Source organism: Oncorhynchus mykiss, chromosome 25 (assembly GCF_013265735.2).
Source record: "Oncorhynchus mykiss isolate Arlee chromosome 25, USDA_OmykA_1.1, whole genome shotgun sequence".
NCBI lineage: Eukaryota > Metazoa > Chordata > Actinopteri > Salmoniformes > Salmonidae > Oncorhynchus > Oncorhynchus mykiss.
Window position 1 is genome coordinate 9,646,996 of NC_048589.1, and position 21,996 is coordinate 9,668,991.

Sequence of the window (21,996 nt, forward strand, 5' to 3'; positions counted from 1 at the left end):
GGAGGACAATGACAGCCCTCTACCTTTTCTTATTGTGTTCTGATTTAGCCTACATTCTGTATCAAAGTTTAACACGGCCACCATCAAAGATGCATGAGGGGAAAGCCTTTTCAGGTACATTTAAAGTGATGTTAATTGGATAGGTAGTGCTATATCATGACCTACACTGTGTCTGGCTGGGGAATGTACAGTATGTCTGTCTAAATGTCCTAATTCAAAGCCTTTAATATTCAGTCCCTGTGTTCAGTTATGAATTCATCATCTGTGGTTGTCTGTCTGTATATTTAATAAGGTCGTAAAAGTCTCACTGAGGAGTGTTAGGGGGTGCCTTTCTGCTGTGAATGGCGCATGGCTGGGCGGTATACCTAAATGTACTGTAGACCGGTATTGATGCACGAACCGGTTTGTGTTTTTACTTTATCTTGTATAACGATATTTCAATGTTTGGTTTGTTAAATGTTTTAACGCCCGGCTCTTCGATGGTGAAATAATGTCCGTTTTTGTTGTTTCCTCCGTTTGCTACTTGAGTCGTCTCTTTCCTTCCACACACACCATTCCCCGCCCCCTGTCATTCAAGGAGAGCAGTTTTTGCGCTACCACGAGTCGCAACAACCACTCGCAGTCAGTCTTCATGGTCAATGCTGCAGATCTGGCTAGTCAGCTAGCTAAATGTACTTAGTCAGAGCAATGATACCAGTGCCGTTGTAGACCTACATCAGCATGTTTGCACAATGGTATATTCTAAATAAGAGAGGAATAGGCAAAGCATGGACATTTTAGCTACATCAAAGCAACAGTAAGATACCATTTATTTTATGTAGCATTCATTATGGTCGACTGGGAAACACTGACCAACACTTTGGTTCCTTCCCTGTCCCAATAGCTTTGTTTTTTTTCACTATTCAAAGTGCCTATTATATTCCAACTTTTGTTTGAAGTTTCATTGAACAGTATAAAACAATCAGAATGGACAAAGCCCCATTTAAAAAAACAACAACAACAACACTTAGAATGTATGTGTTGCCACCCTAGGGTCATACGCTACTCATAAAGCACATTTATAACTTTTATTATTAACAAACCTCAAATACCATCAAAAATGTGAATAATATTGTGATTATGATATGTGCTAATCTGTGACATGGGGTTCCCACGCTAACCTCAGCCAGACTTGAACACCCACTCTATATGGCATGTGCCTCGAAGGTACTCCACCCACCCAAAGGCACAAACACAGACACACATTGTGGACACACAGGGATGGAGAGTCGCACAGACAGGGAGGCAGGGGGCTGCCATTTTGGTTCAACAGCAACAGACTGAGGAACATGCGAGAGTCAACAGAACAGAGCCATGTGGTGGCAAGCAGTGTGTGTTAGTCATTGGGACTGGATGGTTGGACTTGTTTTGTAGCCACAGACCAAATATTGAGCGTCTGCCAACTTTGTTTTAGTTTGGTAGAAGCACATTTAAATAGGGTGATTGGAGAAAAATAGATGTTGATTTAGCTGCTGTGTTAGGGAGCACCAACTGATCTGTGTGTGCATATGTCAAATGATACTTGTGCTTGCGAGAGTACAGTGCCTTGCGAAAGTATTCGGCCCCCTTGAACTTTGCGACCTTTTGCCACATTTCAGGCTTCAAACATAAAGATATAAAACTGTATTTTTTTGTGAAGAATCAACAACAAGTGGGACACAATCATGAAGTGGAACGACATTTATTGGATATTTCAAACTTTTTTAACAAATCAAAAACTGAAAAATTGGGCGTGCAAAATTATTCAGCCCCCTTAAGTTAATACTTTGTAGCGCCACCTTTTGCTGCGATTACAGCTGTAAGTCGCTTGGGGTATGTCTCTATCAGTTTTGCACATCGAGACTGACATTTTTTCCCATTCCTCCTTGCAAAACAGCTCGAGCTCAGTGAGGTTGGATGGAGAGCATTTGTGAACAGCAGTTTTCAGTTCTTTCCACAGATTCTCGATTGGATTCAGGTCTGGACTTGGCCATTCTAACACCTGGATATGTTTATTTTTGAACCATTCCATTGTAGATTTTGCTTTATGTTTTGGATCATTGTCTTGTTGGAAGACAACTCTCCGTCCCAGTCTCAGGTCTTTTGCAGACTCCATCAGGTTTTCTTCCAGAATGGTTCTGTATTTGGCTCCTTCCATCTTCCAATCAATTTTAACCATCTTCCCTGTCCCTGCTGAAGAAAAGCAGGCCCAAATCATGATGCTGCCACCACCATGTTTGACAGTGGGGATGGTGTGTTCAGCTGTGTTGCTTTTACGCCAAACATAAGGTTTTGCATTGTTGCCAAAAAGTTCAATTTTGGTTTCATCTGACCAGAGCACCTTCTTCCACATGTTTGGTGTGTCTCCCAGGTGGCTTGTGGCAAACTTTAAACGACACTTTTTATGGATATCTTTAAGAAATGGCTTTCTTCTTGCCACTCTTCCATAAAGGCCAGATTTGTGCAATATACGACTGATTGTTGTCCTATGGACAGAGTCTCCCACCTCAGCTGTAGATCTCTGCAGTTCATCCAGAGTGATCATGGGCCTCTTGGCTGCATCTCTGATCAGTCTTCTCCTTGTATGAGCTGAAAGTTTAGAGGGACGGCCAGGTATTGGTAGATTTGCAGTGGTCTGATACTCCTTCCATTTCAATATTATCGCTTGCACAGTGCTCCTTGGGATGTTTAAAGCTTGGGAAATATTTTTGTATCCAAATCCGGCTTTAAACTTCTTCACAACAGTATCTCGGACCTGCCTGGTGTGTTCCTTGTTCTTCATGATGCTCTCTGCGCTTTTAACGGACCACTGAAACTATCACAGTGCAGGTGCATTTATACGGAGACTTGATTACACACAGGTGGATTGTATTTATCATCATTAGTCATTTAGGTCAACATTGGATCATTCAGAGATCCTCACTGAACTTCTGGAGAGAGTTTGCTGCTCTGAAAGTAAAGGGGCTGAATAATATTGCACGCCCAATTTTTCAGTTTTTGATTTGTTAAAAAAGTTTGAAATATCCAATAAATGTTGTTCCACTTCATGATTGTGTCCCACTTGTTGTTGATTCTTCACAAAAAAATACAGTTTTATATCTTTATGTTTGAAGCCTGAAATGTGGCAAAAGGTCGCAAAGTTCAAGGGGGCCGAATACTTTCGCAAGGCACTGTGTGTGTACTTGTGCATAGGTCAAAAACATGAAATAAAAATATGTTTTATTAATAGACAGGAAACAAGACAACAATCAACAGTAAAGTAGTAAACCACATCTGGCACACCTATGTCTCTGTGTTAACACACATTCACTATTTCTGATTTGGCTTTTTGCACAGATTACAGATGGATATCCATCTGAAAGTGTGTTTGAACACAGAGACAATCACCTCGTGACCTCCTGTCTCCTCATGACCTGTCACCATGCTTTGGAAGCAGTCACTGTATGCAGTACTGTTGGTGGTGACACCTGGTTTTGTGCCACCACAGAGGTGCTTATGGACCCGTGCCGGACGTGGTGCCCATCGTCGTTGTGCCAGGCAGTGTGCCAGCTGAAGGAGATGGAGGTGGCGCAGCCCCAGCTGGTGAAGTGTGCCGTGTGCACCCTGGAGTTCTGCTCGGCCTGCAAGGCTAACTGGCACCCCGGGCAGGTCTGCCCACCCCAGGAGAACAACCTGCCCATCACCGCTTTCCTCCCCGGAGAGACCAGGTATGGAACTGAACCGTCTCTTCTTCCTTCATCGTATCAATCACTTCCTCTCCACCTCATCAATATCTTTGATATCCGTAGAGACCAGGTATAGATGGAGCTGGGGTTTTTCCTCTTCTTCCTCCTCTTGTCTTCACCATCTCAATCGCACTCTCCTCCCCATCACCTCCGCGAGCTAGTTGACAGAGGTTAGACTCCGTGACCGTTGAATGACATTTCGTCCCAAGAAGCATAGGTTCTCATTCTATCAGTCATTGTAACTGGCTTTCCGCAATGAGCCACACTGTAAACACGGCGTTGTTGAGACCGTAAAGTCGCACGTTTGACAGGAATAATGTCCTTATCCCGGAAACCCTGGTCCCATTATCCGCACACACGTACACTCACACGCTCGCGCGCCGACACACACACACACACACACACACACACACACACACACACAAACGGCTCGTAGTTGTTTTCTCCTAATGTGGTTGATGATCTGCCCTCACCTGCTCTCACCCCTCTACTGAGGACACTGTGAGGACACAGCCTCTGGTCCCCGTGGGAACCTGTATTTACCACCCTGGATACCAGCCTAGCTACCGCTGTGTTGATGTCTCCATGAAGCCAGCTGCTCTCATGCATAACCATCCAGGCGCTAGTCATCTAGTGCCTTCTAGTGCATATTTAATATGACTGAGTGCATTGGATGGAGCAGGTTGCCTGGTGATAGTGCTGGGACCCATGGGCTCAGATAAGGCTAGCCGGGGTTGACCAAGGTCACAGAGGAAGTCATAATGTGTCAATATAAGGAGCCAATAGAAGTCAAGGCTGCAACTCTTAGCCAACCTGCATTTGGACTATTTGTCTACTTAAAACTCGAATGTGGTGGCCCAGTGGCAAGGATACACTACATGACCAAAAGTATGTGGACATCTGCTCGTTGAACGTCTCATTCATAAATCATGGGCTCTGCTGCTACAACAGCCTCCACTCTTCTGGGAAGACTTTCCACTAGATGTTGAAACATTGCTGCGGGGACTGGCTTCCATTTAGCCACGAGTCAAACCGAGATTTGTCTGTCGACTCCAGAGTCCAATGGCGCCGAGCTTTACACCACTCCAGCAGACGTTTGGCATCGCGCATGGCGATCTTAGGCTAGTGTGCGGCTGCTCGGCCACGGAAACCCATTTCATGAAGCTCCCGATGGACAGTTCTTGTGCTGACGTTGCTTCCAGAGGCAATTTGGAACTCGGTAGTGAGTGTTGCAACCAAGGACAGACTGTTTTTATGCGCCATGCGCTTTAGCACTCCGCAGTCCCGTTCTGTGAATGGCCTACCACTTGGTGGCTGAGCTGTTGTTGCTCCTAGACGTTTCCACTTCACAATAACAGCAGAAGTTTGACAAACTGACTTGTTGGAAAGGTGGCATCCTATGACGGTGCCACGTTGAAAGTCCCTGAGCTCTTCAGTAAGGCCATTCTACTGTCAGTGTTTGTCTATGGAGATTGCATGACTTTGTGCTCGATTTTATACACCTGTCAGCCACGGGTGTGGCTGAAATAGCCAAATCCACTCATTTGAAGGGGTGTACAGATATGTTTGTGTGTGTGTTGTGTGTGTATATATAGTATAACAAAAAATCAAGCGAGAGGGTTGTGGAGTTGTCCACAGATGTCACGAAAGGCCACAGTGGTTTAAAGGGAAGGTTTTGGACTTTACAACTTAATGTTAGATGGTTCCTCACCCTGAAAAAGAAGTCTATGGGCCAGAAGAAACTGTAATCCATAGTTGTTTTCTCTAAACAGCCACAACAAACTTCATCTAACTTGAGCCATGGATTACAGTTTTTCCAGGCCCATAGACTATTTTTAGCTTGCGCAACCATCTAACATCAAGTTGTAAAATCCTGAACTTCCCCTTTAAACTCTGCCGCCTCCTCTCACTCTCTCTACCCCCTGTCAGGACTCCAAGTATGGCTTGTATGGCTCTTACTGTGATTACTGTACATACTGCACTTATCTAAACAATGAGCTCTGGAGTACGTTCTTCTCCTCTCTCGCCTTTCAAGAGTGTGGGAAATTAGTGTCCTAATTCGAATGGACTCCACGTACACTATTAGCCCGATCTGCGCCCAGCTGACATATGCAGCAATTACCGCAAAGGGCAAATGTATTACTCTGTGGACCATTCCCATTTTGCCTGGATCTTGCTGCCTTTTGCTGATACCATTTTTTTTTTTCACATTTCTCCCATGACATTCCTCTGACATAACAGCCAGCATTCAGGAGAAAGACACTCTCTCCTTAATCCTCACACTGATCCAGGTATTTTACCTTCCGATCTTTAGCCTGTATTCCATTACATTCAGGAATGGAATCCCGTTCCTTCCAGAGTAAAAGCTAGAATCCGAAAGTCCTGAAGAGTTACAAAATGACTGCCAGGGTGTCAAATGAAGTAGGACATGAAAGGTGTGCATTAATTCACTCTGGCCAGATGCGATCAATAGCCGGAGAATTGGCTCAGAAAAATGAATGTGCTTGTTCCCTGTCCGCCTCTCTGACACTTGAGAGGACAGCCGACAGCATCACCTGCTCTCCTTTCTGGCCTTCAAGAGTCAGCAGCACTCAGGTGGGAAAAGGACACAAAAGACCTGCCTTTAAGATGAATAGAAGAAAGAAAAGCCTGAAAGGAGTGCGGAAAAAAAGGCTGTGACGAGCACACTTTACATTCTCTCATTTCGTTTGCATTTCAGGTGTTAGGAGAAAATTCTGTTGATGTTTATTGCAAGCTTAGATCTATTGTACATTAACAAAGGCTGTTCAAGATCTGTGGCATGATAAACTGTATGAGTGGGTAATCTCTCGTGGCATTCTGGATCTCTGATATATCATGGTCTTTGTTCTTTAGCGTCATTCAGCAAAAACAATTGTTTCAACCAACATTTGTTTAAGAAACGTAACACACTGAACATTGCTCTCGCTCTCTCTCTCTCTCTCTCGCGCGCTCACCGTGTCTCCTCAGCTCCTTCTACAAGAGTGACGATGACGATGGTCCCATCAAGCGCTGTCCCAAGTGTAAGGTGTACATCGAGAGGGACGAGGGCTGTGCCCAGATGATGTGCAAGAACTGCAAACACGCCTTCTGCTGGTACTGTCTGGAGTCACTGGACGTGAGTAGAGAACCTTGTCGCACGCGAACACACACCCCTTTCTAGTGGTACATTCTGGAGCCCCTGGATATGAGTAGAACCTTGTCCCAATGTTTCCCCAAAACACCTCCCCACATCTGTGCTGCTGCAACATGTTCGCATAGAATAATACACACGTATCTTTGCAAATGAGTTTTAATTTCCCTTTTCAGCATGTTGGTCCTGACTTCAGTACAGCAGTCTGAAATGTGCATAGAATTCACTCTGTGTAGATTTCGCATGTCTGGTGTGAGCAGTGATCCAATGTGTTATCAGGGAATAACAGCACTGCAGGAGGTGTGATAAGGCTGCAGGCGGATGGATTTCCAAATCCAAAACCCGTTTTTATGACGTTTGATACAAGACAATGGAACTGAAACGGAGGGATTTTATCTGGGCTTGTAGGAGGCTTTACTTTGGCAGTGGCTTAAGTCAATTCTAATTGCAGACCACAGGCGATTTTACACGACACTGGTAATTTAAAAGCAATTTTCTCCAAGCAGCTGCCCCTACCTCTCAGTACTAATCATAGATCATTCTTTTCTCCTCTTTCTCTCTGTCTGTCTGTGTCTGGGTCTGTGTGTGTGTGTGTGTGTGTGTGTCTGTGTGTGTGTGACACACAGGATGACTTCCTCCTGATCCACTATGACAAAGGGCCCTGTCGAAACAAACTGGGCCACTCCAGGGCGTCTGTCATCTGGCACAGAACACAGGTGAGTAAAGTTAGTGCGCCCACTTTCCTCCTTTTGTCTCTCTCTGTCTCTCACACACACACACACACACACACACACTGGACTTCCCCTATGTCTGCAGCATGTGGCAGGGCACATGCAACACACTTTTCCCCTCACACAAACACTTCCACGCGCACACATGTTTAACGTGAATAATCATGGATGGTGCTCTGTGAAAACACTAGTCGGTAGGAGAGCACAGCTTGGTCGTTGTGCTCTGTGTGTTGGCCCGTTGTTGTTTGTGTCAACATGTCTCCAGCATTGCTTTCTTACAGCAGATTTTTTTTCTGCGTATAATATGTGGACATTTGCACGTCACTTATGGGTTAGAGTAATGCTTTTACTCTGGCACAGTCTCTAAAGTAAAAAGCAGGGGCGCAACTTTCACTGCACATTCTGAAATTTCATTTTTTTTTTCTTCATCTTTTATCATTGGAATGTGATCCAAAACGAGGCAACGGTGTGCTTTAGGACCATGCGGACGCCTCCGAGTTGACTGGATAAAGAATGATATTCATGAAAACCAAAGTTGCGCCCCTGGTAAAATGTAACACTGGTTGCTCAATGTTATTTGATGGTACTGTTAAGCTGTTCAGTTGCAACACACATAATGCTTGCCACACGTTATGTAATAAAAGTCAACACATCCTTTTTAGAATTCTGATTCTAATATCGAATGAGAATATTGAGTAGACGTTCTATATTTTCCTGTTCACCCAGTCGACGTTCAGCTCTCGCTATCATCCAGCACATATCTAGTCATAGACGAGCACATTTCCCGGGTTTAACAGAGCGTTGTGAACGCTAGCGTACACACTGACATCTGTTGCCCAGTAGGACAGGCTGAGTCATTTGAGCATGATTACAGCTTGTGGTACTGCACCTCCTTTACCCAGCCCATGCAACCTCACTGCTCCCCAAGCCCAGTCTCTCTCTTTAGCTCCTCATGAACGCGTAACACATACAGAAAGGACACCGGGGCCCTTATTCACAAAGGAAGTGCTGATCTAGGATGAGGTCCTGCCTGTCAATGTCATCTTATTCATTATGGCAAAAACAGATCCTAGATCAGCACTCCTACTCAGACATTTTCCGAATTAAGGCCCTAATATATCCTGCCTTTTGATAAAGAAAGCTCAGCCTCTCTGTTTTCTGTTTTCGCCTCTGTATCTGATTTTCAAATCCGTTTTGAGATTTGAGCTGAGGGGGTTGCATCCGCTAGGGACGCCGTAGAAGGAATGAAGGTCACCTCTCTCGACGCTTACTGTTCTCAGACCAGACATGGTCTATTTTATACGGTAGCTTTGTCAAGGGTTTGGTTGATCTGAGCGAATAGGATATCATGATAACCCCGGTATGCCGGTGTAACTAAAGGTTCATGGGGTGCTCGTCTGGGTAAATAATGTGATTACGGAGACCTCCGAAAAGAGGGAAGTGGACAGAAATACACGAGAAGGGATCGCATCAGCAATGTGTATATACATGCATGGAGCTATTTTATCGAAAGGTCTTTGTCATAGGCTGCCACTCTCTGCTGTCTTGTCCTTCATTGGCCCGCCCTGGGTGATCCTCAAAATGACTCTCCTACTCTGACACCGGCAGAAGTCCATTAGGTTATTCTAAGGCAGGTTTGCGTGTAATTGCTACTTTCGAAGGCCGTTTTGTAGCTGAGGAGATGTTTCTGCTTGTAGCTGATGCCCCCATGTGGTGAGATGGGAGACTTGCACTACAAAGATTGAAAATAACTTGCATGGTGGGTTATGACCACGTCAAACAAGAGAGCAAGTTTTGAGAAGGGAAGTGGAAATTATTTGGTGTGTATTATCTTGTTAAGGGATCTCTCATACGCTAGTCCTGTTTTTTTTTAAAGTATTTTCTATATAGTGCCAATTGTGTCCTTCCTGATATTTTTGCAGTGTAGCTAAACAAACGGTGTCTTATTAGCTTGTGCCTCTGCCTTGTTTGCAGTCTCTTACTTTCTCTCCTCTCTCTCTTTCTCCAAGGTGGTGGGGATCTTCGCTGGCTTCGGCCTTCTCCTGCTGGTGGCCTCTCCCTTTCTCCTCCTGGCCACGCCCTTTGTCCTCTGCTGTAAGTGCAAGTGCAGCAAAGGGGACGACGACCCCCTGCCCACCTAAACCCCGCCTCGCTAAGCAGGCGGCCATATTTATTTTTCGTCCCTTTCTTCCGTTTTCTCCCTCCGCTTCTGGCGGTGCTTCATTTAACGGGTCTGGGGCCAAGCTGCACCGTCTCGGCCCAGCCGCATCCCGATCCATCTCGCTCGCAGTGTCATGGTGGGAGAGGAGGAGTTGTGTTGACCCTGTGCTCCCTGGCCTGGTGGAAGATGGGTTCACAGAGGTCAGACTTTGTGGACGACAACGACGCGCCTCTCTGTGGGCTTGGGGGCCATGTGTCCGTTTACTGTAGCAGGGCCATGCTGAGGCCTTGAGGTGAGCTACAGGCAGTGGTGTAGTACAGAACCGAAGAGGATGTTTTATCAAGAGAAGGGGGATAAAGATGTGATGTCTGAATCCTCTTGTTGGAGACAGTTTCATGCAGGAGCTGCTACTATTGGAGGACCTTCACCTTAACTCGTTTCAAGTCGAGTTTCTTGTTTTTGTTGGTTTGTAAAACACAAAGCTTTCCCCCCACCCCTCTACTCTCGCTTTTTATCTCTCAACATACAGGAAATACCACTGGAGTTGGTGTTTTGTGTTTACTCTGTTTGCACATTAAAGACACTCAGTTTGTCGCTTTAAGTACCAGGGCGGGAGTCGGGAGGTTTTCTGTCTCTCACTCCCCTGTACAGCACGTTCTCTTGGTGATGTCTGTGTTTCTGTCATCTTTTGCTCTGTTCCCACTATCAGCAAGAAGTTATTGTTTTTACAAAATGGATTTGAACTCCTATTTCTGTCTTTAAAAAAAGTATATATATATATATTCTTACCCCCTTTTACTCCCCAATTTCGTAGTATCCAATTGTTAGTAGTTACTGTCTTGTCTCATCGCTACAACTCCCCGTACGGACTCGGGAGAGACGAAGGTCGAGAGCCATGCGTCCTCCGAAACACAACTCAACCAAGCCGCACTGCTTCTTTAACACAGCGCGCATCCGACCCTGGAAGCCAGCCGCACCAATGTGTCGGAGGAAACACCGTACACCCAGTGACCTGATCAGTGTGCACTGTGCCCGGGCTGCCACAGGAGTCGCTACTGAGACAAGGATATCCCTACCGACCACACCCTACCTAACCCGATGGACCTCCCGGTCGCGGCCTGCTGCGACAGAGCCTGGGCTCGAACCCACAGTCTCTGGTGACCTTAGACCACTGTGTCACCCGGGAGGTCTATGTGTCTTTTTGAGAGGGTGTCCCAAACTCCTTCTCACAGCCCAAAAAGAGGACTCCTGGTCCTGTGTTTACAAAGAGTCTCAGAGACAAAACTGATCCAATATCAGTACTCCTACTTCAAGACACTTTGTGAACATGGGCCCTGAACATTCGTCTCCCCATCCACACAGACGTGAACAAACCGTCTGGAACTGGTTCTGACTTGTGTTGTCGAATGGAATACTTTAATATAGATGTCATGGGGTTCATTCTGAGTTCCTCTCAACTAAAATATGAATCATATTTAGCCACATAGCAACAAATGGCCTTAAATGAATAAGAAACGAAGCCAAAAAAAGCCACCTCCCAGTATTCTGATGAAGGGGGAAAAAAACTGTCTACAAAAACACATGGCCATTGTCCAATTCCGTCCTCGTGAAAGCACACTTAAATAATGAATTTGTTCAATGCGTCAGTCATTCATTAAAACCTGTCTATTTTCAGGTGGAACATAGGAAATGAAATTGTCTCTCTGATACAAAGATGTCCCTTCATATGATCTATGTTACACTGATGTTGGTCATATATCCAACCTCTGTAATGAACAATAATCCTATATAATGTTTTTTTTTTTTAATGGTGTGAGTCCGTGGCAAACTTGCATAATGTTAGTGGTATTGTTGTCAGCGTTTTTGTTGGGAGCCAGTCGAGAGCTCTCACTACATGCAGCTACTGCAACCTTTGCAGGGATATAAAATGTCAAGAACTTCACTGGACTGTTTTAGACACATCTGAAGACTGCTCTACACATGACTGTATCTATGCAAGTTTGTACATTTCCTATCTTAGTACCTTAGTCTTGCTAACAGTGTGGTCATATCAAGTGGTCCAGTATGTTATACCAGATTCCATGTGCCATTATCACGTCACACAGTAGAATTTCACAAAAGGGTGGTTGACTTACATCAGACAGATAGTTTCTTTTTTTTTTTTTCTTTTTTCTTTTTTATCTATCATTATTTTCCCTTAAGTTGTTCCCTCAGAACTTGTGGTGAGGGGGCATTTACTGTAGCTACACCATTTCTCACTCTGAAACGCATTTAAACTCAAGAGATCAGTCATTGGCGTTCCGCCATCAATAAGCCACTTTGGAACACATACAGGAAATCCTGGGTGCCAGTCTGTTTCTGCTCTCTTGCCAACTCCGTATGAAATTGTCATGCAAAACTGTCTTGACAATGGATTAGGGGAAAGCACAAACAAATCCGGGACTACTGTAGACTACATACAGAATACTGAGATACTCTTCTCAGAAATCCCTGATTTTTTAAAAAATGTTGCTCTTCCGTATTGGGCTCCACGTAGCATTCAAAGAGTGGGTATGGCAGTTACTGGAACTAGCATTAGCCATTCACCTCTAGCTCATGGTAGCCACCACACACAAAGAAAACATTAGCCTTAACTTGTAAGTACCTCGTACATTTTAGCCCCATCCTTTTCTGCTAACCCTTGATGCATGCAAGTTGTCAAAGACTCGAGTTAAAAAAAAAAAAGTTGAGCTAATTTACCCTCATTTTCTGGCAGTAGGGAATACGAAGGTCCCAACTGAACATGTGGACCACTGAGCTGACCGTGTCTTTGTGTGACAATCATGTCAAGCAAGTCTTGTGGGTGGCGATTAGAGAGTAAGTGACTAGTTTCAAGCATTTTAAGGTTTGTAAAGTAAAAGTGGAGATCTTATGTCTGTATGGCCAGTGCCAGTTGCAGGCATAATCCAATCAGGGTCTCAACTTACTATTGAGAGTAAGAATAGTAGAGTACACCAAGGTGCCATTTTGGAATTTGGTTGTGCATTAGCAGTTTTTCTCTTTGTCACTCACTGACAGTCAATTAGCAATGTCAGTTAACAATTTTCAGAGTGGTAGTTAGTCTAGCCATCTATCTGAACTCCTAGTAATCATGGCCGCATACCGACCGGGCATGCATGGCACGTGCCCAGGGGCCCTGACCTCCAGGGGGCCCCCGTTTTAGATTTTGTTGGTCATTCTCAATCCGATATCAGATAAACATGGCATCATTAGAAAATGTGTAGAATTGCAGTAAATTGGCTGTAAAACTCAAATGTTTTCTCTCCAACTCTTGGCAAAGTATGTAGAATTGAAGGGAAAAAACATGCTTTAAAGGTCCAATGCAGCCATTTTTATCTGAATATCAAATAATTTCTGTGATTTGTTTTAAATTAAAATGGTAAAAAATAAACAAAGATGGCTTAGCTAAGAGCAATTTCTCAGGCAACACTTTTGTTGGGGAGTGGTCTGAGTGGGGAAGGGGAAACTGAAAAGTAGCTGTTATTGGCAAAAAAGGTTTGGAACTCTCTTTCTTGTTGGTCTATTAACTCATTTACCGCATGGTGTTGTCACCATGGAAGGCCAAAACAACATTCCATGAAAACAGGATGACATTTCAGTCAGTCTTTTCAAACAGCTTAAACACTAAAAGGGAATTATCATGTTCACAATTTCACAGTATTATTCTAACCTCCATAGTGTGGAAATTAGGTCTGTCAAACAATGAAAATAATGAATTGTGATTAATCGGCAGTTATATCGAGGTATTCAGTCACAGGCGTTCAGCTTGCTAGCTAACATTAGCATAACTAGAATAACTGTTATCTAAAAGAAAAACGCCTGGGGATGTGTGTATAGTTCAACTTTCTGTACGTTTTCCTTCAATTGTTACTCAAAGCTGCGTGCAGAGAGGATTTTTTTTGTTGACAGCACTGGGCAATTCTACACCCCTTGGAAAAATGTATAGAACTGCAGGAAATTTCCCATCGTCAAGATGGGGGCCACTAAAATTGTTTTTTTTCCGCTAGTTGGATTTGGTCCCTCAACCAAATCTCGCTTAGGGCCCCAAAAGGCTAGAGCCGTCCCTGCCGATGGCAGGGGGATGTTAATGTTGGAAGTTTTTGAATACTGTACAGTATGACGGTGTACTATTGTTTTTTGTTTTCAAGATGCAGTATGCTCATTAAATATTGCCATTCTCTCTAGAAATGTGTAAAGCTGTCACAGACACTTTTTGTTGTCCTTATTAAAGGGGTTCGTTCGCGGATTGTAATTTTAAGAAATATAGCCTCTATTTTCAGGCTTCCTCATAACTGCGAAACTTGTGGAGGATGGCATTGCGTGAGTATAGGGGAATGTACATTCAAGAGAAGTGGAAACAAGTTATCGTCATCCATTTGGCTTAGAGGGGCTTTGAGCTGAGAGAATCTTGAAGGCTTGTCACAAAGTCCTCTGACTCAACTGATTTCTCCAGTATGCCAATCATCTGGTTTCTTTCGGCATTATGCAGCAAAGGGGACACAAAACATTTGAATAAATCCCATTCACCTCGAGGTGAGACCAAAGCCTGTTGCACAATTATATTCTATGGCTTCAAACCTATTTTGCTCTTCGTTCACACTTTTGGGCTTCTAAACTATATTTCAACCTGTTATATCAGATGATGACACTGCTCTTGTTTTTAACATTGCATGTTCTGCTCTCTACCATTTGCTATATATATATATATATATATATATATATATATATATATATTTTTTTTTTTAAAGAGGTCAAACTCTGCCTCTTTATTTTAGGGAGTCCGAAACAACATTGTGTACACAGAACGTTGGACGGTTTCGGTCATGACGTACCCTTTATCCTGGATTTTAAGTTTGACTGTCACGCCTACCGTACTTGCCTTTGTGTTATACTTGTTCTGTTGGCGTTGATGCCGTAAAGCAAACTGTAATGACTTGTATTTGTGTTACCTGTGGAAGGATTCCTATTTCCAACTTTTCAAAAGATGTAACCTTGTAAATGGGCATGTGTGGACAGCCATTGTGCTTCTCCCATGTATCTACTGTTCCACTGACACTGTGAAATTGAATAAATGTGGTTGTTTTTTTTGTGACTTGCCTCTCCTCTGGACATAAACGCTGCAAGCATATTGACATTAGTTCACGCTATCGGTCGAGCTGAATCGTACCGTGCTGGCGCAGGTTTTCTTTTTGCTTTGTCCTCTCCGGCACGTTTCCCAGCAACTGTGGTGGATGTGTAACCAGACCAGTACAGCTTGGCTCTGTTTTGGCCGTATGGCGTGAATAAGGGAATACATGTCTCACTGGTCCCCGTCATCAGTTCCAAACACATTGGCAGTCTCGTGTTCAAGTGTGCCCTCTGGTGTTGGAAGATGGTATGTTCATATCTCAGCCAACACTTGATGGGACATTGTCTTTCCAGTCAGCGCTCGGGTCATGTAAAGGCCACTGAATATAGATTCGTTTTGAGTAGGTGAGCAAGAGCCATCAATGTACTTGTCTTATTTGAAGGCATGCCTACCAATATGTTTTTTTGGGGGGGGTCTGACGTTTTACAGAAGGGAAATCGCTAAAGTGACATTTTTCCACACTGAATTCTCATAAGTTGCTTCAAATGTTGATTTCCTACATTGTGACAATGACACCATGAGAATAATTCCCAGTGGAGTTATCGGCCGATACCGATGTAGCGTTAAAAGGCCAATATATAGGAAGATCATATCGGTCGGGCTCTAATCAAATGTTGCTACGCTTCTATTTTTGAGAGAGCGAAAGAGAGGGAGACATTCAAGTCTATTCATAGTGTAGCTGATGACCTTTCTTTTCTTCCTGTTATCATCTTTGCACAGAAACAGAATAAGCAAAGACTTACTGAGAATTAAGAATAGTCAACATTCATTTCCTGGTATATTTAATAAATAAATGCAGTACATTCATATAAATGTAATATGTTTGTGTGGTACCATTCAGTGTTGTTTTGGTCTCAAACTATTTTCGCACAGCTTTGGGGTTCAGTACTGTACATACCGAGTTGAAGCCCTTAACCAACAATGCAGTTCAAGAAAGAGTTACAATATTTTTATTTATTTACTAAATAAACTAAAGTAAAAATAGAAATAACAAGGTTATATACAGGTGGTACTGGTACTGAGTCAATGTGCGGGGGTACTGGTTAGTCAAGTTACAGTATTTTGTACATGTAGGTAGGGGTAAAGTGAATATATACCGTGAGGGGGAAAAGGGAGTGCTCCTAATCTCAGTTTGTTACCTGTATAAAAGAAACCTGTCCACAGAAGCAATCAATCAATCAGATTCCAAACTCTCCAACATGGTCAAGACCAAAGAGCTCTCCAAGGATGTCAGGGACAATATTGTAGACCTACACAAGGTTGGAATGGGCTACAAGACCATTGCCAGGCAGCTTGGTGAGAAGGTGACAACAGTTGGTGTGATTTATTTGCAAATGAAAGAAACACAAAAGAACCGTCACTCTCCCTCGGCCTGGGCTCCATGCAAGATCTCACCTCGTGGAGTTGCAATGATCATGAGAACGGTGAGGAATCAGCCCAGAACTACACGAGAGGATCTTGTCAATGATCTCAAGGCAGCTGAGACCATCGTCACCAAGAAAACAATTGGTAACACACTACGCCATGAAGGACTGAAATCCTGCAGCGCCCGCAAGGTCCCCCTGCTCAAGAAAGCACATATACATGCCCGTCTGAAGTTTGCCAATGAACATCTGAATGATTCATAGGACAACTGGGTGAAAGTGTTGCGGTCAGATGAGACCAACATGGAGGTCTTTGGCATCAACTCAACTCGCCGTGTTTGGAGGAGGAGGAATGCTGCCTATGAACACCATCCCCAAGGTCAAACATGGAGGTGGAAACATTATGCTTTAAGGGTGTTTTTCTGCTAAGGGGACAGGACAACTTCACCGCATCAAAGGGACGATGGACGGGGCCATGTACCGTCAAATCTTGAGTGAGAACCTCCTTCCCTCAGCCAGGGCATTGAAAATGGGTCGTGATGGGTATTCCAGCATGACAATGACCCAAAACACACAGCCAAGGCATCAAAGGAGTAGCTCAAGAAGAAGCACATTAAGGTCCTGGAGTGGCCTAGCCAGTCTCCAGACCTTAATCCCATAGAAAATCTGTGGAGGGAGCTGAAGGTTCGAGTTGCCAAACATCAGCCTCGAAACCTGAATGACTTGGAGAAGATCTGCAAAGAGGAGTGGGACAAAATCCCTCCTGAGATGTGTGCAAACCTGGTGGCCAACTTCAAGAAACTTCTGACCTCTGATTGCCAACAAGGGCTTTGTCATCAAGTACTAAGTCATGTTTTGCAGAGGGGTCAAATACTTATTTCCCTCATTAAAATGCAAATCAATTTATAACATTTTTGACATTAGTTTTTCTGGATTTTTTTGTTATTCTGTCTCTCACTTCAAATAAACCTACCATTAAAATTATAGACTGTTAATTTCTTTGTCAGTGGGCAAATGTACAAAATCAGCGCATTTGATTAATTGTTCAACAGTTTTATGGCTTGGGGGTAGAAGCTGTTAAGGACTCTTTTGGTCCTAGACTTGGTGCTCCGGGACCGCTTCCAGTGTGGTAGCAGAGAGAACAGTCTATGACTTGGGTGACTGGAGTCTTTGACAATGTTTTGGGCCTTCCTCTGACACCGCCTAGTATATAGGTCCTGGATGGTAGGAAGCTTGGCCCCAGTGATGTACTGGGCCGTACGCACCACCCTCTGTAGCGCCTTCTGGTCAGATGCCGAGCAGTTGCCATACCAGGCGGTGATGCAACCGTTCAGGTTGCTCTCTGGTGCAGCTCTAGTAATTTTTGAGCATCAAGAAGCTATAGAATACATGCTCACTAAAGCTATTGAAAAGCCTTCTGCGAGCAACCTCCATTTCTCCTCATACATTGTAGTCCTGTGTGGCCCTGTCAAACCAACACCTGCTCTTCAGCCCTTTGTTAATCACTCTCTCTTTTCTCTCCCTCTTTCTTTCATTGTGCTTCTATTTCCTGCCAGATGTGGGTCTGGAAGTGTCAAGCAGACGAGCCTGAAATGCAATTGCTAACGCCAAATAACAACTCCGTGATATATCATCCCCCAGCAGCTGTTCTCTGTTTGGAAGGCCCCCACCAATCGCAGGGCCCGGCCGCAGAAAGCGCCATCTGTGGGCGCCATGGCGACAGGGTTGCGGGTGCTGAGGCTGATGGGTTATCTGGAGCGAATTAAGCAAGGAGAGTGGATAGGAAGCCAGCACCAGGCCCTCACACCTGCACTGTAGGGTACACAAAGTCCTGAAATCACACGTGTGTGGGTGCCCGGCCGCAGGGCTGGGTTTACCCACTGCTCTGCCAAATCCTTCCTTTGCTCTCTCGTGTACTTTACCCATTGGGGTAAAGAGTGTACTTTATACTTTGGTTACTTCTTTCTCCTTGTGTCTTCCAGGGTGTATTTCTGTGAAATGTTACACACACTAATTGCTGTACTGTCTCTAGAGTGGACCTGCATAGTAATTGGATTGTGCAAATATACAGGTTCATGAGTAGGTCATCATTTCTTTTAGGTTGATCTTTCATGTACACACAAGATTTAGTTCTATCTGTACTTACCCAAACACACCCTCTTCATACGCATGATATACACACAGTACCAGTCAAAAGTTTGGACACACCTACTCATTCAAGGGTTTTTCTTTATTTTGTACTATTTTCTACAATGTACAATAATAGTGAAGACATTAAAACTATGAAATAATACGGAATCATGTATTAAACAAAAAAGTGTTAAACATCAAAATATATTTTAGTTTCTTCAAAGTAGCCACCCTTTGCCTTGGTGACAGTTTTGCACACTCTTGACATTCTCTCAACCAGCTTCATGAGGAATGCTTTTCCAACAGTCTTGAAGGAGTTTCCATATATGCTGAGCATTTGTTGTCTGCTTTTCCTTCACTCTACGTTCCAACTCATCCCAAACCGTCTTAATTGTGTTGAGGTTGACTGATTGAGGAGGCCAGGTCATCTGATACAGCACTCCATTACTCTCCTTCTTGGTCAAATGGCCCTTACACAGCCTGGAGGTGTGCTTTGGGGTCATTGTCCTGTTGAAAAACAAATCATAGTCTCATTAAGTGCAAACCAGATGGGATGGAGTATCACTGCAGAATGCTGTGGTAACCATGCTGGTTAAGTGTGCCTTGAATTCTAAATAAATCAGTGTCACCAGCAAAGCACCATCACACCTCTTCCTCCATGCTTCACGTGAGAACCACACATGTAGAGATTATCCGTTCACCTACTCTTTGTCTCACAAAGACACAGCGGTTAGAACCAAAAATCTCAAATTTGGACTCATTAGACCAAAGGACAGATTTCCACCAGCCTAATGTCTATTGCTCGTGTTTCTTGGCCCAAGCAAGTCTCTTATTATCATTGGTGTCCTTTAGTCGTGGTTTCTTTGCAGCAATTCGACCCTGAAGGCCTGCTTCACGTTGTCTCCTCTGAACAGTTGATGTTGAGATGTGTCTGTTACTTGAACTCTGTGAAGCATTTATTTGGGCTGCAATCTGAGGTGCAGAGGATAATGAACTTATCCTCTGCAGCAGAGGTCTGGGTCTTCCTTTCCTGTGGCGGTCCTCATGAGAGCCAGTTTCATCATAGCGCTTCATGGTTTTTGCGACTGCCCTTGACGAAACTTTCAAAGTTCTTGATATTTTCCGTATTGACTGACCTTCATGTCTTAAAGTAATGATGGACTGTCATTTCGCTTTGATTATTTGAGCTGTTCTTGCCATAATATGGACTTGGTCTCTTACCAAATAGGGCTATCTTCTGTATACCAACCCTACCTTGTCACAACACAAGTGATTGGCTCAAATGCTTTAAGAAGGAAAGAAATTCCACAAAGTATCAAGGCACACCTGTTAATTGAAATGCATTCCAGTGTGCAAAGCTGTCATCAAGGCAAAGGGTGGCTACTTTGAAGAATATAAAATATATTTGAATTTGTTGATCACTTTTTTGGTTACATGATACCATGGGTTATCTCATAGTTTTGATGTCTTCAGTATTATTCTACAATGTAGAAAATCGTTTTTTTTTGTTTTTTTTTTAATGAAGAAAAACCCTGAAATGAGTAGGTGTGTCCAAACTTTAGACTGGTACTGTATATAAAATGTCACAATTATATATTACCTTAGATAGGACTCTGCTCTGTTCTATATCTGCAGACCCTGCCTGTTCTTTCAGAGGTCCTCTTCCTGTCTCTGTGGTTTGTAACAAGCTGCTAGGAGCAGGGAGGCAGCTGTAAACTTGGCTGTGGAGAGACTGGGCTGGACTGGACTGGTGATGGTATGTGGTTGGAATTTCTCATCATCTCTAAGTGGCAACTTGATGGATAGCCCATAAATTGTCTCAAAGCGATTTGGTACTGTAAAATAGGCCCCAGGTGCGGCCCAGCCGGTATTGGACCGATCCTATCCACATAACACAATCATTTGGATAGCCACGCACCTTTTCCCTCATGTGGGTGCTAGCGAGATAGCAAGCAGGCTAGGAAGGGCTCTGTATCAACAGCTAATCCAGTGAGCTATAGTGAGCTTCGACTGGTCAGTAGCGTCGCGATATTGCTGTGTACTTGCATAAAGTTCAGTTTTCCCCAAGTTTGGTCGTCGTCGTCCCCGTCCCCCCGTCGTCGTCCCCGTCCCCCCCCCCCGCCCACTTCACTCCCCTCCATTGAAAATGAGCGGGGCTTCGTTGATTCGCGTTATGGGAAAATGCACATATTTGCTTTGATAATGCTGCAAGCGAAGAGCTCCTTTTGGTCCATCAGTGGGGGAGTTGTGTTGGAACTTGAGATAAGGGTGTGGCATTGTTATTGACAAATGCCAGTTCACCCCAGTGTCACACAATGTATTTCAGTGATGAGTGGCACAGACCACAGTTTATTGGTTCATTACTTACTCATGCCTTAACTTCATGTAATGGTTTCAGTGTCAGTAAAGCTCGACTTAACCTTTTGCAATGTAAGTAGTTAATCATTTCACACACCTCATATACACGGCACATATGGTTAGATGAATTAGCCCATATTGAAAAGTTCGAACTTTTTAAGGTGTCGGTGGTGATCCATTTTTGGCTCTTAATTTTTGTTAATTGTCAATAATGTGTGTTGAATTGAGATGATAATATGATTAACACGTAGCAAGCGGTTATTTTGGTCCTTCCTACTTTTACTTAAAAACATGTAAGGAGTGCAGCACTGTGGCAATTAAAAGTCCTTTTAGTTAAAGTATTCAACTTTGAATAGTATCATTATCACTAACTAATTCGCTTCAGTTAGCATGTATCTGTTCTTCTTTCCACCACCACCTACAACACATTAGATTCACAGCAGGAATTTGTAAGGAATGCATACAACATGAATAGAATATGATTATCACTTCCTGTTGATCAACTGTGTCGCGCAATCATCTGGAAAATGTATGGTGTTGAATTTCACAATTTTACTGGCCCAGTGACCTGGTTGTTTTTATCTACCTGGATTTAAATGTGCGATATTAATCTCCTGTTATTTCCTTTAACTCACTGGTCCTCATAAATGTGCTAGGATGTTAACTTTGCTTCTATGAGGGGGCTTAATTCAAGGGATATGAGCAATGTAAGGGATGCCATGTAGAATGCCAAGGTGAATGCTATAGATCAGTTTGCCAGAAGAGGGAACTAGAGTGCTAACATCTACAACACAGACGGCATGCCCCCCCCCCCCCCCCCCCCCCCCCCCCCACACACACACACACACACATTATGTGACTGATAACCTGAATATAGAGCTAACCTAACCTAGAGTATGTCACCTTCTGGCCACAACATGATGACAAGTTGTGCTTCAAGTTAATTATTTAGTAGAGTTTAACAACATGTAGTGTTGCATGTGGACCAGGAACGTATAGGTTGCATGACAGAGGGCTGTCTTTTCTATACCATATTCCTCTTTTTCTTAAACATTATGTAACGCTTCAACCTTCCTGAATGTAGCCCATATATTGCATCATATCCATAGCTGACAGTGTTGATTGTTGTGAGGTCAGTGAAGGCACACATGCCTGCTATGATCTGTTGACAGGGGTTGTTTGTTTCCCACA

General features: G+C 43.7%; 1 protein-coding gene across 3 annotated transcripts in view; it reads left to right on the forward strand.

The window, feature by feature from the left end:
* Positions 1-10,437, forward strand: part of rnf144aa (ring finger protein 144aa) — a 53,315-nt gene extending 42,878 nt beyond the window's left edge. For 2 of the 3 annotated variants that reach the window (XM_036962724.1, XM_036962722.1), the window contains 5 exons: positions 3,506-3,725; positions 6,732-6,879; positions 7,521-7,619; positions 9,635-9,719; positions 9,870-10,437. In XM_036962724.1, the coding sequence (XP_036818619.1) occupies positions 3,506-3,725; positions 6,732-6,879; positions 7,521-7,619; positions 9,635-9,719; positions 9,870-9,946 (629 nt within the window). In that variant the 3' untranslated portion in view covers positions 9,947-10,437. The remainder of the gene's footprint in view (positions 1-3,505; positions 3,726-6,731; positions 6,880-7,520; positions 7,620-9,634; positions 9,720-9,869) is intronic. The other variant, XM_036962723.1, reaches the window with a different exon arrangement.
* The last annotated feature ends 11,559 nt before the right edge of the window (positions 10,438-21,996 follow it).